Source organism: Poecilia reticulata, chromosome 5 (genome assembly GCF_904066995.2).
Source record: "Poecilia reticulata chromosome 5, P_reticulata-male-v2, whole genome shotgun sequence".
In the NCBI taxonomy this organism is placed as follows: domain Eukaryota; kingdom Metazoa; phylum Chordata; class Actinopteri; order Cyprinodontiformes; family Poeciliidae; genus Poecilia; species Poecilia reticulata.
In genome coordinates, this window is record NC_088834.1 from 27338141 (window position 1) to 27353395 (window position 15255).

The 15255-nt window shown below is 40.9% G+C and overlaps 1 protein-coding gene across 5 annotated transcripts in view; it reads left to right on the forward strand.

The window, feature by feature from the left end:
• Positions 1–15255, forward strand: part of sulf2a (sulfatase 2a) — a 71706-nt gene that overhangs the window by 48809 nt on the left and 7642 nt on the right. For all 5 annotated transcript variants that reach the window (XM_008410556.3, XM_081607387.1, XM_008410555.3 and 2 more), the window contains 10 exons: positions 4239–4503; positions 8097–8336; positions 8437–8588; positions 10106–10275; positions 11920–12070; positions 12346–12521; positions 13511–13639; positions 13930–13986; positions 14089–14218; positions 15006–15213. In XM_008410556.3, the coding sequence (XP_008408778.2) occupies positions 4308–4503; positions 8097–8336; positions 8437–8588; positions 10106–10275; positions 11920–12070; positions 12346–12521; positions 13511–13639; positions 13930–13986; positions 14089–14218; positions 15006–15213 (1609 nt within the window). In that variant the 5' untranslated portion in view covers positions 4239–4307. The remainder of the gene's footprint in view (positions 1–4238; positions 4504–8096; positions 8337–8436; positions 8589–10105; positions 10276–11919; positions 12071–12345; positions 12522–13510; positions 13640–13929; positions 13987–14088; positions 14219–15005; positions 15214–15255) is intronic.

Sequence of the window (15255 nt, forward strand, 5' to 3'; positions counted from 1 at the left end):
TACTCAATAATTATTCTCTGTGCTGTTTTTGTCACACATGGTTTAAGGACCTTTTTATGTTAATTTTATCGCCATCTGGCCTGAGTTTTGTGTCACTATCCCTATTAGAAATTTTTTTGCTGGGAAAAAATGTTGACATGTTAAAAGCTCATTTTCCCCACTGCACACCAGCTGTCCTCTGCATTTCCACACATCTCTGGAGATGCTGCGCCCTCGGCATGGTCGGACGTTGTTTTTATCTGCTATTTTTTTGTTTGTTTGTTTGTTTCATGTATCTACTGCACAGTTGGATAAACAATTTCTGCTGATAAAAGATGGAAGGGAAGAGCAAACTGGGAAGAAATAAGTCCATGTGTCACCTGATAAAAGCCTGAAAATCCAATTAGCGCCGAGTATCAGGTAGAAGAAGACTGCTTTCACGGGAGTAAGGCAAGGAAATATTCACAGCCGTAAAATGGATGTACTCCCTCATTTACATATGAGGCCATTGATAGATCTTTATAAAAAAAAACAACATATATCTAAATACTTTCTTTGAAGACGAGAACTACGGTTTTCCCTGTAGAGTGGTGCAGATTTCTGCTTTTTCTTTTACAGTCTATGGTTTGCCCACATCAGCTTTTTGAAACGACTCAAACAAATATCAAAGGCAAGCACTGTGCCTTCCAACATTCACGAACCACTGAGAACGAAGGAGCCACTGGCGGAGGATGATCTCCACATCGACACAAATCCACCCTCTATTCTCTGTGAAAATGTATTCGCAGCTAAATATAAACGCAGCTAGTCAAATGGACATTTTTCATTATTTTTATTTAACATTGGATCATCTTTTCTTGTTGGTACCTTTTCTTTTTTTCTTTTTATCCATCGCTAAAGATGAAAGGAAGATCCAGGCAGGCAGAACGGATAAAAAAGAAGAAAACGGGAGCAAGGACATTTCCAAACAGCACATCGCCTCGGGTCAGAGATCAGATGTTCCCCAAGGAAGAGGCTAGCGCGTGCCCCGGGTGTTGGAAACCAGAGCAAATACAGCCCTGTCATACATTTTACCTCAGACTGTAATGTACACAGTCACACAGTAGATTTGCATGTGTAGGTGTGTGCGATGCAGAGCCACAGAGGACGGGGAAGGAGGAGGGAAGAGATGTAGATGTTGGTGCAATAGGGAGGTCCTTAATGAGCCCAATCCGGACACTGTGGAGCAGAAGTGGTGCTGGAACGCAGCGCCGCCACATTCACAGCGCAATAAATCTGCTGGGATCCTGTGATTAAGCGCAGCAGTTTGTTGGAGTGCTGGTGAAGACGTGTGAAAAGCTTTGAAATAAATGTACCTTTTATTGAACAGACATAATCTCACCCTGAAAAAAAAGTAGAAAAATCAACCCTTCATTTGGAATAGGTACATCTGCCTCACTTTTTCCACTTGATGTCCTCCTACAACATTTCTGAAAGGTTGGACCACACCGGCAGAGGGATCTTTGATTAATTCTCTAGATTGCTCTTTTGAATGCTCTCTTCTTTTAGCTAACCCCTGTGGGATTTGGGTCTGGATACTTGTATGCATGGAAGAAGGATGACTTTGTATCTAAATCATTTATGTGCCCTTATTCTGCTGAAAGACCAGTTTTAGACTAATTTTTAGTTTACTGCCAGAATCCACCAGATTTGTGTTTACAATCATCTGGTGTTTTTGAAAAGTTTATGAAGCCGTTCACTTTAGCAAGGTTTCCAGGGTATTTTGAAGCGAAACAGGCCAACACCACCACACACCCTCTACCGTGCCTAACGGCGAGCTTGACTTGGATTCATCCTTTGTTTCCTGAAAAATGCCCCTGGAGTGTTTAGTTACTGAAAGGTTCAACTTCAGTCTGATTTGACCACAACACATGGTTCCAGTTAAAGCCTAGATGAATGCATCAGTTGTGATCAGAGATAGACACAGAAGCTGTTTAAGCTTCTGTGTTTTCTCCAGATAAAAAAGTGCCTTACTGAAATCTTTTCTTTTTTTGTCTGTTTATTGTGTAAAGCCACAGACAGCAAATGACTATTGATTTGAAATGCTGAGATACCTGATTTTCACACTATCAAACTGGTGGATACACTTGAGCACCTGGTTTCCAAAATGTCTACTGCTGGTTGCTATGGAGATTTTGTTACCCATCAATATGGTACTAACCACTCCCAAGTCCTTTGGAGGATTTGTTTTGCCTCTGCTCTCTGTGTAAGAGAAATGCTCCCAGAAAACCGAACGTTTATAGATCATTAATTAGAAGTCAATGTGACGAAATGTAAAAGTAAATACTAATTTTAAAAGTAACTCATTAGAGTAAAGGGATTATTAAGAGTACCAACAATTGTCCCACTAGTAGTTTTGTTAAAGATTTCCCCCCTACTTTATAAATATACTCAAATACAGGTTGAAGTTTTCTAAGTGGAAAATAAATAAATGTGTGAGATTCTGCTGCTGCAATAAAAGACACATTTCCATTTAAACCATTTCACACTTGGTGCCAACAAACCTGTCTGCCTCTGAATAACAGAATAGCCCGTGTGCATCCAGACTCAATTAAATATGTACATTTGTTCATTTTCTGCAGATTATCAATGTGCGAGAGACGGTATGCGAGAGTCTCTCACACACACACTCTAAAAAATATCCTGACCCTCACCTCTCCACGACAGCGGAGCATCTCGGCAGACACGCAGATGCTGCATGATGTTAACTGTGCTTGTAACTGCGGTCGCTGGGACGTGGCACGGCTCCAGCTATGTGTCATCATTAATTAGACACAACATTTGAGCTTCCTTTTTTTGCTGTCGATTACTCATTGGATGGTGTGAAGCACCAAAATAACAGCTTATTTAAAAAGTGTGTTAATGGGAGGCATTGATTTCAGCAGCTGATAAACATTGGAAAGGCAGGTTCTTGTTTTATATTTGAATACTACATCATACTTTATCTAATTCATAAAAAATATACTTTTAATGTCTTTCTTATCTTCCATATAGGTCACTTCTGCTTCACTATTCAGCAGGAAAATAGACTTGTTTGGCCTTGGTGCTCCCTGAACAGTCACTTTCATCTTTTTCAACTGTGGGAATAAGTGATGTAGCACATATTAGTTTGGGGTTCTAACAAGTGTATAAAATCTAAAACATCTGATATTTTTGGGATTTGTGGAAAAAAAAGCTGAAGATAAATGATAAATGCAGTAAACACCCAAACATTTGGCACCTAGCAAAACGTATGCAAGCAAAGCGCTAGCATATGTCTATGCTAGCGGCTAGCCAGGCTTGCATTTACACTTCTTACAATCAAAAGATGCATGCAGACATAAAATTCTCACTATATATTAGTGGAAGACCCTTTTAAATAATATATGTAGAAAATATTTTAGCTATATTTGTTTATTAAAGTATTTTATTTGCTTGTTCTTGTACTCGTTTTAGACATTTACCTCCGGCAGAGCGGGCAAGAAGTAAAGGGCGATATGAAATTGATATTGCTCAGCGTTGACTCAACAACCTGTTTGAATTTGTAACTTCAGTTAGATACCCAAAGCCAAAACAACATTTTTAGAGATTCTATCAGTAAAAATAATAATAAAAAAAACTGGTAACAATTTTTGGTGGTTCGATTAAACAGTTTTGTTGACTTTCCATAATAAGAATTTGTCACTTTCTTAACATATTATGATTGTGTTTGTATTCAATTACAGATATATTTTTTATGCTCTAATGGTTCACAAATATTTCCTTTTTTACGTACACTGATTACTTCCCGGTACTTAAGTAAAATCAGCATTTGTAATTGTTTTCCTGTCTTCTCTGAATCTGACCTGCTTTTCTCCTCCTGTTACTCCGTCACCTCCACCCCTCCTCCTTGACCCCACATCGCCCTGCATCCCTCCTGTCCACAAAACCCTCTCAGGGAGAGGTGAGTCTTGAGCTGGCCCGAGTCCCAGGCCCATTAGCCCCAGCCTGGCAGCCATGTGCTCATCACCAGCGATCATTACAGCCAGCCAATGACACCACTCTAATGCATCATTAATGATTGATTAACGAGCTGAGCTCAGCCCAATCGGGTGCATTTGAGTGGAAGAACACCCTGTAATGGCTGCGTATGGCTTGCATCTGCTTATTTTTTCCTTGTGTGTGTGTGTGTCCGTGTGTGTGTGTTCGTCAGTTTTAAATGTTTTGTTCTTATCGGAGCCCTCCTGTGTCCTGTCTCACAGGCTGCAGAGAGATCTGTCGACTCCCCGTGTGGTGAATGAAGGACTGAGGCGGTACTGTATGCTGAAAAGATGGCAGGGCGACGACACCCTGCCGTTCCCTGTCTTCTTCTCCTACTTGTCTTGGTGGGAGTTATTTCTGAGGTGCAGGGCTCTGGCTACCTGTCTGGGTTTCGCCTCAAGTCTCGCTTACAGAGGGACCGCCAGATGAGAAACGTCCGGCCCAACATCATTCTTATTCTCACAGATGATCAGGACATAGAACTGGGTAAGATGACTTCTGTGGTTGTACAGTTCTGTGGAAAAACTATTTACCCCCTTACAGAGTTTTCCTGTTTTCACATTTTTTGGGGGTTTTTTTGTAATTGCCCACCTTGTAATATCAAGAAATTAATGCGATTACTCACGTTTCTAGTTTAGTTTCACCAACAACTCCCAGACCTGTTTCACCTCAACAAAGCCTCTCTAACCACATGAACCAGGTGAAAAGACCTTAAAAGCAGCACATCTTCCCCCGATTTAAAGAAATTTAAATAAGGGTATTTAAATCTCTTTAAGCGCCCTGATTTAAACAAATTAATTTATTGCTGAAACGATTCCTCGAGTGATTCGCTTTCCTCGAGTATTAAAATTCCTCGTGGAAAATTTACCTGCCTCGAAGCTTTGTTAAATTATATTTTATTATTTAGTGCACCATGTTCTGGCTGCAGCACTCTCACTTCCGTCTGAGTTGTTGATGAAAGCTAAGTGTTAGCAGCATAACGTCCAGCTTTCAAGTTCGGCCTGGGAGGATTTTATTGATTCATGATTATGTCCGGGTTTTTGTAATTTTTCGGGGGACCAATAAGCATCCTTAAAATGACTGGCGCGATTCCTGGAGCTTTTCTCCTCCCGGAGCTGCTGCCTGGTGCCCAGCGAACGGCGGGGACCAGCACTGAAAGTGTATTTATACAGGTGAGCAGATATTAACACTGAGGGCGACTGCGCATTAGATGATTAACGGATTTACGGATGAACTGGAAAATTTATTTCATATCATCCCGGTCGCAACAAATGGGTGGCGGAGCTCATCGTGGCGCCACATAGCTGGTAGATGAGTTTCTGTGTGCAACAAACTAAGAAGTCAAATCCCGTCGCTAACATGAACACAAAAGCTATAAATGTCTGGGCAAGGTGAGAGATCATCTGTTAAACTGACTGGAGATGAATACATAAACAAAAAGCTGGAATGTTAACATTTTTTATAAGTGTATTTGTGAGCCTGCCTCTTTATTATTGAATTGAATATAATTTCAGATTTTTGTATAACTTTTCTTCAGATCAACTTAGAAAGTGAGCTATATATATATATATATATATATATATATATATATATATATATATATATATATATATATATATATATATATATGCTTTGTTCACTGACTCCTCAGTGAACAAAATCTTTCAGTCTGTGTTGGCCACTTCTCCAAGCATTGAGAAATTAAAGTCGGACCAAGAAGAATTTTTAAGACATTTTATTGCTGGTAAAGATGCCATTTGGCTTGGCATTTCTAATTTGGGATGGTTTGTATTTTCTGGTAAGCTTCATTGCGTAGATTCCTTCATGATCGAGCTGGCACATTTTATATGTCATGGCCAAACGCCAGCAATTGGGTATTGTAATCTAATTCTTTGAAACTTGAAGTTCACACCTCCATTAGACAATCATCTCTCAATAGCCAAGGGTCTGGACCCCATGTATGAAGCAAAGCGTAAATCAAGGAGCTGTTTTTTTCCCAGGTGATTGGGACACAACAGATAGAAACTGATCTTAAGTATGTGTGCATCGATGCGTGTCTTTGTCAGTGACCCTTGGGACAACCTGTGAACAAAAACCTCCAGCAACCATGGTAACTGCGGCTGTCAGACAGCAGAAACCGAGGCTTTTCCTCTATCAAACTGTTTTTTTGCTTCTTATTTAGTGGAAATATTGATGTTGATGAGACTTTCTCCAAATAACCAAATAACCTTTCTCAACCTTTATAACTAAACTGTTGAAAATGAGCCTCTAACATTCACAAATGACATTAAAATAAAATCCAGTCCAACATCTGGTTTGAGGTGATTCCTCTGGAACCTGTTGGAGAAATATCCCAACTTCAGAAGATGAGCTTTAACTTAACAGAGCTCTGTGGTTCCTCCTATCAGTATGAGAGTCAGGGTGAGGAGGTGCCATGTTAGGAAGAGAAGTGGAAGCTGCAGGATCTTCAGAACAAACAGGTCATGATGCTGGGCTACTGATTTTCCCTCTGTCTGGACACAGGATCAATATAACCAGTTTAAAAGCTAAAATGAATGTCTATATGCCAGACATGGAAAACTGGGACGCACTCCATGCCATGATGTTCAGGATTTAGGTCTCATGGTGTCTCAAGGTGTCAACATTGCAGCCAGTGGGCTGAAGGAAATACAGCTTTATTTTGTAGCAATTCAAGAGCGACACAGCTCTTGAATTGCTGTCCAAGAGGTTGCACATCTTGGACAGCAAGATGTGCAACCTTGTCAGATCTGTCAAAAAAAAAGAAAAATATTCACCAACTGAACGTCATATAGACAGTGGTGTAAGTGTAAAAGCCTCAGAACCTGGAAGACATCTTGATAGAATCATGAATTATGCTCTCTACCACAAAATCCTCACAGAAAGACCTTAAGCACAAGCTAGACCTAGATTATGCAGAAAATCGATCGATCCACAGCACACCACCAAGTCCACCTGTGAACGAATAGAAATCTTCAAATGAAGGATTTTGAAGTAGGCTAGCCAAAGTCTGTACTAAAATCTCATTGAGATGCTGTGATCTGACCTGAAACAGGCTGTTCATGCTCCAGAGACCCTCCAGTGTGACTGGATTTAAACAGATCTGCAAACAACACCGGGCCAACAATCCTCCACCCTACTGGAAAAGACTTATTGACAGTGGTTGTTGCCAAATGTGCCACCACCACTTATCAGAATTAGGAGCCATTATTGTTCTGTATTCCACCAGGTTGTTTTGAATAGCTTTTCATCTTAATAAATAAGATGAAGCATTTACTCAGAGGCCATCTTTCTTTGGATTAGAAAATCTGCTTTACAATCTGAAACATTCAAGCACGAATAAAGGAATTAAAAAGAGGAAATTTGTAATGTGTTCGTATAATTCTGTCTTTGCTTTTGTTCCGTTATTTTAGATATTCTGTCCATGTCAGTCGGACAACATTTGTAAGAGAAAACCGACCTAAGCGGCTCCCTGGCAACGTAACAGCTAGCTCAGTCCAAGTCATGTTTCACCCCGTTGCCAGCTCCGTTTCTGACATGAATTAAGGCCAGCCTATGGCTTCCATTGTCTGATTGCCAAACTCTGGCCATCTCCCTACCCTCTTGAGTCCTTTAGCAACATATTGGATTGGAGTAGCAGCATAATGGCCTCTGTGACATCTTTTGTCCTCGTGTGATGGCAGCGAGAAGGCAGCCATTGAGGGAGGAATTTATGGTCAAGCATCTGTTTCCCCAAACAATCACCATCAGTCTGAAAAGCTTTGGGTACACAGAAATCCAAATGGGTCACACTTTACCAAGAAGGTTTATTTCCTCATTTAAGTCCAGCTCTTTTTTTCTCCAACTTTATTCCTAATAATTTTACCCTCTCTTTTAAATGTATATTCACATTTTCCCAGCTGTGCTTCTAGAATTTCCAGATTTTTTAAATTAATTTTTCTCACCTTGGGTTCTTTATATTTCAGCTGTTAGCCTTTGAATGTAACCCAGCCAGCCCCGCCCAATATTAAATCCTCTCTTTTTTTTTGTTTCTTCCTCCCTACATCCCCGCTCTCTCTCAGGCTCAATGCAGTCCATGAACAAAACTCGCCACATCATGGAGAAGGGAGGCACGCATTTCTCAAACGCTTTCTCCACCACCCCCATGTGCTGCCCGTCCCGCTCCTCCATCCTGACGGGGAAGTACGTGCACAACCACCACACCTACACTAACAACGAGAATTGCTCCTCACCCTCGTGGCAGGTGCACCACGAGCCGCACACGTTCGCCGTGCACCTCAACAACTCCGGCTACAGAACGGGTCGGTGCTGCCGCCGTGACAGCCTTCGCGTTTTTATCGAAGTCCCAAGAATTCGAACAAAAACAACTTTTAACATCTTTGTTCCCGATTCTCCACCCAGCCTTCTTCGGAAAGTACCTGAACGAGTACAACGGCTCCTATGTGCCACCTGGCTGGAAGGAATGGGTAGCGCTGGTGAAAAACTCCCGCTTCTACAACTACACCCTCTGCAGAAATGGAGTACGGGAGAAACACAGCAGCGACTACTCAAAGGTATTGATACTCTATTGTTTTTGCAAAATGCTTCTTTAACTGCCCCAAAACAATGACCTACTTTAGAAAATTGGTTATTATAGCATAAATTTTAAGCACTTCACATTTAGAGACTATTGTTACTAAACACACAGTATTGGGTTGTCCACTCGAATGAATGAATTAATGTGTTAGAACGTACTAATCGGCCATGAAATGCTAGGATATGTATAATCAGAGAGCGGGGTCAAAGGGTGATAAGTTGCTTATAGTGCCTATAGATTACTAACTTTCTGCAGAGTAAATAGCTTCACCTGGTCATCAGATTAGCTCAAGAAAGGCGCATAGAGAGCTTCGGGGAAAGAGTTTCCATTGGGAAAGCGGCTACATCCACATTTTACATTTCGAGGTGTAAGTCAAATAATTAGATGCAGTGGTGTGAAGGACATCACATCTGGATTCCACAGCAATGGAGTGGCGTTCTTTCCTGTCAGTCCGACAATCTAACGGAGGAGTCCTGGATTGGCGTTGATCAGGGGAACGGCACTTACCTGACTGTATCATGTTAAGTTTGGTGAAAAGAGGATAATGATATGGGGACGTCGTTTTTGGTGTTGTGTTCAGTCCCTTTACTTCGGTGAATGGAACCATTAATTCTTCAGCATACAGAGATAATTTGGATAATTTCATGGTCTTAGCTTTGTTTGAGAACAGTGTGTGAACGGCCCCTTCCTGCTCCAACATTACTGCCTACCAGCACACGAAGAAAGATTTGTAAAGAAAAGGCTCATTGAGTTTAGTGAGGGAAAACGTGACTGAGCTGTACAAAGTCCTCAACTTTCTAGATCACCTCAAATTAAAATGGAAACCGTAAACCATATCCCGCATCAGTGTCTGACCTCACAAATGGGTTTCAGAGGAATAGTCAAAAATTCCCATAATAATACTAAAATACTTTCCCTGAAGAGTTGCATCTTTTATAGCTCCTAAAAGGTGAGGCAACATTATATTAAAGGGGCTGTATTATGTGTTTTACAGGCACACAGTGCCAATTCATAGCATAATCAATTATAGGTTAACTTCAGTTGTTATAAAAATGCCATATATATATATATATATATATATATATATCAAATATGACTTGATAGAAATTTTACTTCCATATTGAATATCTTGAAATTGGACCTCTGCCTCTTTAAAAACTGAAACTACGTCGCTCCTCTATTAACCCTTCTCAAAATTCTTTACCTCATTTACAAATATGTGAACTATTGCAGAAACCGTGTAGAATTAAAATAAATACAATAATTTAACCAAATGTTTGCATGATGCATTCCGAATATCTGTACCTTCTGTACTCCTGTTGGATCAAATACAAGCAGTGGATTGATCGAACGAGTCTCATCAGTTTGAAAAGGTAAAAAAACGGGATTTATTTGTATTCGACACTGATCCAGCCTAGCAACACATGCTTTGACATCTGCTCTATTATCACTGACTGCTGAGTGCCTGGTGGGCAATAATTGCTCGTTCCACAGGACTACCTGACGGACGTCATCACCAACAACAGCATCAGCTACTTCCGGATGTCCAAGAGGATTTACCCTCACCGGCCGGTGCTGATGGTCCTGAGCCACGTGGCTCCGCACGGTCCAGAGGACTCCGCCCCGCAGTACAGCGCTGCCTTCCCCAACGCCTCTCAGCACATGTAAGACACAGAAGCTGGAACGTTTGGGAACCACTGGGATAGATCAGCAAAATAAAAAAATAAAATAAATAAAAGTCAATTGTGACGTGGAAGGAAATGTACTTGTATTTAAAATAATTGAACAAATGAAAACTTACATGTTGCGCCCATTTGTATTCAGAATCCCAGAATCAACACTTTGTAAATCCATGTTTGTGAATTTTGTTCTGCTGTTTTTTTGGTCCATCAACTACAATCATTTTAAAAATACATCCAAAAGCGTTATAGTAGCACGACAAAATGCCAGGATGTCTACGGGCTTGACAGCTTTCGCAAGGTTCTGCATTTCTCTCATTATCCAGACTCAATTAAACTGCAAGGTGTTTGAAAAAAAAAAGTGATTTTTTTTTTTTTCTATCATAAAGAATTTGTGTGATCTCTGTGGGAGAAAGCTGACAAGTACACAGCACATTTTTACTTTTTCACTGCCGTTTGGTAACAAATGACTCATCCCTGCGTTCACGCTTCTTCTTGTTTGACCCAGAATGACACAAATTTGATCATCTGAGCTGGATGTCGTCTTCCACTGCTTACAGTAGGCTGCTGGCAGCTTCGGGGCCTCTGCATGCACAGCCAGCGTTTTTTCTTCTTTTGCTCCAGTTTGTTTGGCTCCATTGTTGTTCATGTTAGTGTTGTCACCACAATGAGCCCAGTTAATTTGTACCGTTTTGCCAGCTATGGTCACAGATTGGAATAAACAATGTACGTTTAATGCTTAGGTAATGATTTTGTCGTGCATATGCACAAGCGCGTACTTCTTTCATTTTAGCCTTTTTTTTTTTCTGACCTTCTGTACCTCTTGACTGCCTCTCTATAGCTGCTAGCTAATAGCAAGCCCACTATTGGCCTCCGGAGAAGGATCCAAGGCCAGTAATGAGATTGTAGTTACTATTCCCTCCCTCGGCCCACACCCTCCCCTCACTCCCGTGCTGCTTCATCTAATCCCTCCTGCATCATTAACCTGTACCACACTGGCTTTGTACAGAGAAGACTCAGAAAATTCAACCTCCGTGTCTTTGTGGAAACTTTTAATTGCTCCTTCTCCATAAATGCACTCCCTCTTGGGTTTTTGATGCTGCGAAGTCCTTTTTTATTTCTCCGTTTCTTTTTGTCCTGAACTTCACAATCTATTTAACTTATAGGAAAAAAAACCCAACAATGATGCATTATCTTTTTTTTTTTTTTTTACTTCCAATCAATCCACCTTAGCATTCATTCCCATCGGCTCTTTGGCACTTATTGTTTCCAAATTGTTAAATGTCAACATGGAGCAGAGTTAAATTATCATTAAAATGCGCAGCCGTATTGATTAGCACGTTAGCATTTTTTACATTGCTTACATAAGATCCTTTATAACACTGAATAAATAGTTCTCTTTCGATTCTGGAAAGTCATTAGGCTTCGCCAGCAGAAAAAAATGCTGCGTCTGCACAACAGAACTATAAACATTTTACGACAGCTCAGAGATGTAGCATTTACCTTAAATTGTGCAGTCTGAAAAAAAAGCCACATTTTTAATATGAAATCCTTTTCAATAATGGAAAGTTTTAGTAGTTGATCATTTATAGCTCATTATTTTCTTCTTATTTTTCCCTCCCTCCAAAGAACGCCGAGCTACAACTATGCTCCTAATCCAGACAAGCACTGGATCCTGCGCTACACCGGCCCGATGAAGCCCGTCCACATGCAGTTCACCAACATGCTCCAGCGCAGGAGGATGCAGACGCTGCTGTCCGTGGATGACAGCGTGCAAAAGGTACGCAGTGAGCCAGAGACGGAGGCTTTAAACACACATCGACCCTTAAACGCGGACGCACACGTACCGCCGGCGGTCCTGGGAGATCTGTGCTTGTTCTGACTGGGACTGGGGTAATGAATTCACTGACATACTTGGTAAATTGTTCAATCTCCTTTTCCTTGAAACTGGCACAAGAGATTTGAGCTATCAAACAAAAAGTGTAACTTTTTTCTTTCTTTTTTTTTTTTTTTTCCACCCCGTGTGCCTGCTCAATGAGTCGCGTCTCCCCGCAGGTGTACAACATGCTGGTGGAGACGGGAGAACTGGACAACACCTACCTCATTTACACCTCGGATCACGGCTATCATATCGGCCAGTTTGGGCTGGTAAAGGGCAAATCGATGCCCTACGAGTTCGATATCCGCGTGCCGTTCTACGTACGGGGGCCTAATGTGGAGCAAGGCGCTACGTGAGTAGTTCTCCTATCACGCTCATTTTCCTGTCAGCACAATTGGTCACTGGTGCTGTACTGAACTATTCACTCTTTTGCATCTGATCACATTATGTTGAAATCACCATCTATGATGTTTTGTCAGGGTCATATTTGATAAACTGGCAGGAAGTAGTGCATAGTTGTCAAGGAAAAGTCATGATTTTAACAGGTTTGAAAGCTCTGAATTTGAATTAAGATCCTTTTATTCTGAGTGAAGTCTGGTGCAAGAAAGAAGTCAGCTAATTATTGATAATTTCTCTTTTTATCACATTTTATGTTAATATTTTGTTGGGATTTTATATGATAGATTAGAAAAAAGTACATAATTGTAAAGTGGAAGGGAAAAATACAGAATTTGAAAAGTTCTGCACAAATAAAACTAAAAAAATAAATAAAAAAAGGCCAGAGTTGAGTAGAGGACCCAGAAATTGTACTCAAGAGCAGCACAATTCAACATATTTTTACTGAAGTAAAAGTAAAATGTAGCCGTCCAACAAACTACTCAAGTGTAAAAAAAAAAGTACGTGCTAAAAGGAAAAAGTACAGCATAGTGACAATATATATAATATAATATTTTTTCCAAAACGTTATTCATGTTTATATAACTGAGTAAATGTAACTGGACACAACCAAACTCTGAGCGTGACATGCATTCAGCCTGCTTTATTCTGAAACCAAAATTAACTGAGCCATCAATTAAAAATGCACACAAAACTTTTCATAAAGTTTTACTTACAAAATGTGATAAGTATATCCTTTTTCTTCATCTTCACAATTATCCACTATACTGCATTAGTTCATCACATACAGCCCCAATAAAACACACTTGTTGTTTATTCCTACAAAATGTGAAATATTTCAAAGACGTGTGGGTACTTTCACATCAAAAAAGAAACGTATATTTTGTTGGGGCGTTAAAAGAACGACGTTATGATGATCACGTTGAGTTTCCTGTTTCTTGGAAGAAATCCTCACATTGTGCTGAACGTTGACCTGGCGCCGACTATGCTGGAGATGGCGGGCGTCGATATTCCTGCCGAAATGGACGGCAAGTCCATCCTGAAGCTTCTGGCCTCGGATCGACCAATGAACAGGTGAACACGCTCGGCGTCTCAGCATTCCATCGACGGTTCCTGGACGACATTTAGAAAAGGGGAGAGTGAAACAGACCCAGTCAAACGGGGATTTAGCTAGAATTTTTGATTTATTTTTTTTACCAAAACGAAGCGCTTTGTCGCATATAATGAAATTCACAATTCAAACACAGAGGTACAGCATCATTATCTTTTAAGGAAGCCTGGCATTTCGAAATGGCACAGATGTTTGCTCACTGCAAATATCACAGTCTGGTGTTTTTTTTTGTTTTTTTTTACTGATTTCTCAGGTTCCAGTTGAACAGGAAGGGAAAAACATGGAGAGACTCCTTCCTGGTGGAGAGGGGGTATGTTTTATTGATTGACCTTTTTGTAAGTCGGGTTCTCATTCAAGGCGCCGTGTTCTGGCAGTGTCGGTCTCCCTGTCAATGTTCTGTCTGTTCTTTCAGGAAGCCTCCGCACAAGCGAGCCGACGGGAAGGAAATGGCCCAGGAGGAAAACTTCCTGCCAAAATACCAGAGGGTGAAGGATTTGTGCCAGAAAGCAGAATATCAGACTTCATGCCAACAACCGGGACAGGTACCTGACCTGTATGAGCCAAGAAGGGGAGGCTGTTCAGTTTCCAGCAAAAAAACAACAACTGTGTTGCCATGGCAAGATAGTAATTTGCCATCTGTGAACATACTGTGATGTGCAGCCACTGTAAGCTCAGTGATGCTTTTGAAAATAGCATCTAATTTCTTTATAAACAAAGAGGACGGAGTCTATATCATTAAAGGTGAACTGTTACACAGGTTAGGATAGAACGCAGTGAATATGCAAATCATGGTCATTAAATTTTTTTGCACAAAATCTTTCTTAGATAATGAGATTTTAATCTGCTCAGTTCTGTCTTGAGCTCCTTTCAGAATGAGCTGTTTTAGGGCCTCTTGTCACTTTAAATCCAAATAAGCTGCTGCTGGTCACGCCCCCCCTCAAACTCAATGTTTACAATCGCATGTGAAAATGGCTCCAAACAGATACACAATAATACAATGAAAACCAGAAGCAGCAAGCAGTTTCTGGATGGTAAGTCAACAACAAAACGCTTGTATTTTCCAGCAGCCATTGTACAGCCCACAAAGAGTTAAACCAGCCAACTAAGTGTGCTGGAACTCCGCTTGGGTTGCTTGGTAACGGCGCAGTGTGACTCGACAATCGGGAGGTTTTTGAAACTGCTCATTTTCCAAACACCAAAAAGCAGCAACTTATTGCCAAAACATGACAGCAGAGATGCAAATGGAGAACAAAAATGTGAAAAATGTAAATTTTGTTTAATAGGTTCCCCTTAAATACATTTCCCTTTCCTTTTCTGGTTTTGTTCCAGAAGTGGCAGTGTGTGGAGGATCCGACCGGCAAGCTGAGGCTGTATAAGTGTAAAGGCATGGCGGGTCTGTTTGCCCCTCGCATGCAGGCTCTGATGGCCAGCAGTCCCTCTACCATGTCTGTTACCTCCAACTTTGATGACTGTAACTGCGACGACGGGGGGCTCAAAACGTTTGTCCATAAGAAGAAGAGACTCCTAAACAAAAAGAGTGAGTTCTTTATCTCACTTGACCGTTCTGCTGTCCCAACAA